We start from the raw sequence: 6304 nt of genomic DNA on the forward strand, positions 1-6304 counted from the left end.
AGGACGTTCTCTGTTTTGCTCCCAATGCTCTGTTTGCTGGTACAGAGCATTTTGTGTCCCACGAAGCCGCACAGGGAACGCTGTCAGTGGTCGGCTTTGCCCACAAGCCATGCTCTCTTTAGAGGAAGACACACTGAAGAAGTTTTCCCCGTCCCTCACACCAGATGAACCCCTCTCTCAATTTCTTCCAGCTATGAATGTAATCTGAAGTGCATTTATTAGGTCAGGACTCCCAGGGTGCACAAGGAAAGATGCTAGAATCCTTTCAACATGTAAGGATGTTGGATTGACTGACACAACCAGTTGAACCAGTAAGATCCCATAAAATGGTTATAGCTGGAGGAGTCTAATGATCAGAAAGGGATACCAGCTGATCTGTGGAAGAGCTTCCCAACAATGGGTGCAGCTCTCAACCGTATTGCATCTTCTCTGCAGAGAAGTGGAACATGGATCAATTCTTTAATTGCTGCTCTGACGATTGGTGGGCAACAGCTGTTCTCCTCTTTCACATTCAGATGTCCCTGTCAAGTTGGGAAAAATTTCTATTATGGTTCTGCTTTCCTAGTCATCCCTGCCTTGATCCTTCTGGTTGCTGGCTATGCTCTGAGAAGCCAGATGTGGACAATTTCCAAGGAATACTGCTGCAGATGTGCCCCTCCGCACCGGAGAGTCAGCCTCCTGGAGCGCAAGCTGGCTTGCCTGCGGTTCTGCAGCATCACCGGGAGGGCACTCGTTGCTCCGCTGACGTGGCTGGTGACGACCCTGATGACAGGCACGTACTACGAGTGTGCGGCAAGTGAATTTGTATCAGTGGACCATTACCCAGTGTTTGACAACATCAATGCCAGCAAACGGGAAGAGATCTTAGCTGGGTTTCCATGTTGCAAATCAGCTCCATCTGACTTGAACTTGGTAAGAGATGAGGTAGCTCTTCTGCACAGATACCAGTCACAAGTAAGTGTTGGATTTCTTTTTCTGTTACCCTTTCCCATATTAACTACAGTCTACACTCCCTGGAATCATTTCACACTCCTGCTGCTTCTCACATTGTCTGACTATAGAACACACAACACTCTGACGAGTGGCACAAACTAGACGCCCTTGGTCAAAGTGATTTCTACTGAGCAGCTATATAAATACAGTTAGGATATTGGGCTTTGGAGTCACAGACCAGGGTTTAAGTATTTCTTTGTTGTTTATTAACCTGCAAAACCTTAAGCAACTTATGTAACTAACCCATGCTTCACTTTTCTCAGCTGTAAAATGAGGATGTTAATGGGATCTACCACATAGGACCGGTGTGAGGAATAAATGACCTAATATATATAAAGTACTCACCACTGTGTCTAGAATTTATATACACAAAACAATGAATTTTAGATATTGTTATTAAACTAAATATTACCATATTAGTAAATTTCACCTTGCCACATGCATAGTCTTAAAATGCACTTTTATAAATTAAAATCCCTAAAATTACCGTAAGCTTAAACATAATTGAAAATATGCTTCAGTGGTGGTTTTAAATTCTGTGTCCTTGGACAGGGCTGTGTGAGGAGTGGGACAAGGGAGGCTGGGGGAGACCTGAGCCTAATACAGTTATGAGTTCAACAGAGAGTCAGTGGCTTTCCTCAGTTTCTCCAAAAGATGTAGGGAGGAGAAAAACAAATTGTCAAACCACCGCCACACAGTAAAAACATTTTTTAAATGACTTATTGTAAAGACATTTTTGACCCATTACTTTTCAGTTATTAAAATTTAGAAGTGCTAATGATATTTAGTTGAAAAAATACTATCAGCTCACAGAACACCGCAGCGTTGCCTATGGCCCAGTTTAAGCAAAATGAGAAGTCCCACTAAGGTGGGCTTTGTCTCAACCTTTTTATACCAGCCCTAAAGCTCAGGCAGAGGGGCTCTGTGAATATAGGTGAAAAGTCAAGGAACCAGTGGGAAAATTTTAACTTTAAAAATATCCTTGCTTAAGAAAAACTAAGAGGTAATATGCAATAGTCACATTTTATTAAGGTTAAAATAAAATGTCTCATTTAATGATATACAGACTTCCATGAAAGGATGTTTTTGCAGTTCTGAGTGCTCTTGGCAAGTGGATTTTTTGCTTTGGTGACAACAAAACTAATATTTACTTAGTCGCTCATCACATAGTATACATTTTATATCTTAACTCCAGTCCTCAAAATCTTATGAGACAGATACAAGCAATCCTGTTTTAGAGATGAGGAAACCAAAGCTCAAAGAGTTTATGTAACTTTCATAAGTTCACAGAGCTAATAAATGGCCGCTTGAAAACATTATGCTGTTTCTATTTCATCAGGGCCCTCTGTGGTTACCTTAAATATCAGTCTCACTTGAGAAATACACACTGTCTTCAGTAGAACTCCTCTGGGTTGACCACAAGATCAAATTCAAATTCCTTGCCCTGGCTGGTGTAGCTCAGTGGATTGAGCACAGGCTGCAAACCAAAGGGTCGCCAGTTCGATTCCTAGTCAGGGCACACACCTGGGTTGTAGGCCAGGTCCCCAATAAGGGCCTTGTAGGAGGCAACCACACATTGATGCTTCTCTAACCCTCTCCCTCCCTTTCCCTGTCTAAAAATCAATAAAATCTTTTTAAAAATTCCTTCTCTACCCATACCTCACTCTCAGATATCTTCCTGATCTTTGTTTCACTTCATTTCAATCTGCTTTCTATCCCAAGGTTAAAATTATTTTTCTAAATGCAAATCGTGATGAGCCTGCCCTCGCATACTCCACATAATGTCCTTCAGTGATTTCCTACCAACCCAAGTACAAATCCAAATTCTTGGCAGGACATACTAGACCTTCAATATCTGGCCCCTGACTACTTTTCCACATGACTCCTAGGACCCTGTGAATCCAAATTTCTTGAGGTTTTCTGAACTCTTTATGTTCTTAGTTGTCTGTCTCTTTGGAACTCTCCTCAACTTCTTGCATTCTGTTGAACTCCTCTTTAGTAATTTTAGTGTGAGCATCATCTCCTCTGAGAAGTATTCCCTAATACTCTCCTTTAAACAAGTTCATTTCTTTCACTGTGCCCCCTCAGGCCCATAGTTACATGTATCAAAAATTAACATATTTTACCATATTTCTTGTATTGCTCTTTTGTTTCTCTCTTAAGGCTTAAAGGTTGTGGAAAGAATGCACATATCTTAAATTGTGTACATCTGAGTTTCCGCCACCAATCACCATGGTAGCCATCCACCTGGGGCTCAATAAATGATAGTTGATGAATTTATGGGTATCCAATATAACCTTTCCTCTACCTTACCAGCCTCCATTTAGTTGAACTGTGATGTGTATCGCCTTGTAGGATTTAACCTCCACAGAGTGCAGCTATGCCCCTGTGCACACACGGGCAATTCCAGGCCTGCCAGTGAATCAGACTGTGGAAGAGACCTCCACCTCCCAGACTGCAGCTGCCTACTGCTGGCTTCCCTAAATGTGTGGAAGTTGTGTCTCTCACTTTTTATGACAACCGCTGAATACTGGGGAAAAAGAAGAAAAGTTAAAAGAAAATAAAAGTATTGTAAGAGTAAAAGACATTCATTCACATCAGCCTTTAATGGGGGAGACTAAGCGATTGCAAATAAAATCTAGTTCATTTTCCTTCCCAAGTACATTTCAAAAAAAGTCATAAAACTAGCCAGCAAATGACTATTTGAAGGGGGAAGGAAATGGAGAGGAAAACAATAAGGTGTTATATATTTAGAGACATAAGAGTCTGCTGACTGACTTCCATCTTTGGTCATAAAAAATAAAAGGAAAGAGCAACCAAGGCAGAAATATTAATGAGAACTTGTTGGCACATCATTGAAGGTGCTTAGGAGGCCACCATTATTATCCATCATGTCATCATTTTCATCACCGTCATTATCAAATACTTAGTAAGCCCTCAGACAATGCACCGGCCTGTACCTGATGGCTGAAAAGTAAGATTGGGCTAAAAGCAAAGGACATACTTTGTGTTCCTTTATGCGAGGGTAATGTGCGGGCTCTAGCATCTGCTACTTCAAGGACAATACTTAGAATCCATTAGAAGTGAACTGAGCAAAATCCCTTATAATCCCCAAATGAAGTTGAAATGGTTGGGCCTACACCTCCATCACACCCGTAACCATATCAAATGGTCATCACCTTGTTAGTGTGTTAAAAACTAGAAAAACACATATCTTGTCCACAGTTTAGTTCTCGATTTTGAAGGAATCCTTCGGACCATGACTGTTTCTTGAATAATCGATGCACTGATGTTTTCTGTTTTCCTCTTAAATAATTACATTAAGATGCTGGGCTGGATTTTGATCACCCTGGCGAGCATCACTGCCCTGGTCTCCTGCTGCGCGGTCAAGTGCTGCTCGCCCCTCAGCGCTCTGCAGCACTGCTACTGGACCAACCACCTGCACCACGAGAGGGAGCTCTTTAAACAAGCTGCGGAGCAGCACGCGCGCCTCCTCATCCTGCAGCGCATAAAGAATCTATTTGGCTTTGTTCCTGGAAGTGAAGATGTCAAGCACGTACGTATTCCTTCGTGTCAGGACTGGAAAGATATTTCAGCACCCAGTCTTTGCTGCTTGGGTGGTGACTTGCAAGGTCGCTATAGCTTCCTTGGGGACCAGGAACACGAAGATGAGGTTAATGAAGAAAGCAAATCAAGAGGTATTGAATTAAAACCTTGATTATAGCACCTTTCGCAATTCAGGTTGCTTGACACCTGCTCTGTTCCAATAATAGAGTTTCGATGCAATTTATTCATCTTTTTCTCTGTCTCCTAATATTGGTTTACATAAGTCCATTCAAAATGCTATTTCCAAAATCAGTTTGTCTGACAATTGTGCCAGTCTCCCTTTTTGAAATTTCATTGATGGTCTGGTAATGCCTGCATTGGCCTTACTAAAATAATACAAAATCGGGAGTCCTACCAACATTTAAATCTTGGTTCTGTTACTTAATAGTTGTGCAAAAAGTAATATTTTCGAGTGCCATTTTGTTGTCTGCACAGAGTAGCTACTTCACAGGGCTGCGGAGAGGATTAAATGTGGCAATAGAAACAAAGTGCTCTCTACACGGTGCCTTCCTTAAAATAAGTGCTAAGAGTTACCCTTTCCTTCCTCTCTGCACTCTTGTATCACTATTTTCCCTGTCTCTAATTTCTGGTTTTCTCTTTTTTCTTTTTGCCTACCTCTGTATTCAGAAACTTTTCGCTACTTCTTCCTCCAAGCTTACCTCTCTGACCTTCTGGAAACCAGGATAAAAAGCCCTTTCAAAGCTGGTGACATGTAGGGGAGAAGCCCATTGAAGGTCATGAGTCATGCTGTTACAACCAGGGAAAGATGATGCATTAGTGTATCATCGTTAGTGTCATAAATGTTATTTGTAGCAACTCCATAGTGGGAGCATTTTTATAGCAATGACACATAAAGCTTCCCCTCTGGGCCCCACTACAGAGACACCATCTGTGCTTTTTCATGATCAAACTGCACCTTGCACTCAAGGTCTACTTGGGAAGACAAGGCTGTAAACTATGTTTGTATATGCATTTTCTAGAACTCCAGAAGGGGAGACCTGCCTAACTTTTTTCTGCATGACCTTGCACTTCTGAGATTTACAGCTTTCTAGTTTATACTGATTATTTCTGATATATGTAGTGTTTTGTGCCTGATTTTTGCCACATTAATGTACTGATTCATTGGCCAAAATGAGAACTTCTATTTTTTTTAATCAAAACAATGACTGCTTACTGGGCAGTGGACCATTGCCAATATAGTCAAGCTGACTTTCAAGATTCACTTTCAGGAACACCAGGCAACTTGACTATCTGAAAACCAATTACATGGTAATCTAATTTTACATAATCATTAAAATAAGAGTCTATTTTGTGTGGAACTTTAGGTCCCTTGAACTTAATAGAAGCAAGTAGAAAATAAGTTTTCAGGGAACCAATTTTTGTTTTAACCAACGAGAGATGCATAGTGTAGCAAATTGCTAGGACCGGAGACCTGTTCCTCCTCCCCATCTCTTACTGGGCAGCTCAATCTTTCTGAGGCTCAGTTTCTTCATCTATAAAATAGGGATAATGAGACCTTACCTGCCAGAAGGCAAAGGAATGAGCAGACAAATTCTTGAGGTCCCTTCTGAATCGAATAGGATTTTTATGTTTATGTTTACATGTATACATGTATACAGGGCAGTGTATGTACAATCTTCTGGAACAGTACTAGGCCTGGGTTGTTTCTACTGAAGGAAAAACATCCTTGACTTCATTCTGAGTT

At 41.1% G+C, this 6304-nt stretch overlaps 1 protein-coding gene across 1 annotated transcript; it reads left to right on the plus strand.

The window, feature by feature from the left end:
• The first annotated feature begins 297 nt into the window (after positions 1–297).
• CALHM4 (calcium homeostasis modulator family member 4) lies at positions 298–4986 on the plus strand. The gene is made up of 2 exons (XM_037065099.1): positions 298–954; positions 4319–4986. Exons 1-2 carry the CDS (start codon positions 397–399, stop codon positions 4709–4711), a joined length of 951 nt encoding a protein of 316 aa, XP_036920994.1. The 5' UTR covers positions 298–396; the 3' UTR covers positions 4712–4986.
• Positions 4987–6304: the final 1318 nt, after the last annotated feature.

Source organism: Sturnira hondurensis, unplaced genomic scaffold (genome assembly GCF_014824575.4).
Source record: "Sturnira hondurensis isolate 20B ecotype Veracruz unplaced genomic scaffold, ASM1482457v3 Scaffold0015596, whole genome shotgun sequence".
NCBI classification, from domain to species: Eukaryota; Metazoa; Chordata; class Mammalia; order Chiroptera; family Phyllostomidae; genus Sturnira; species Sturnira hondurensis.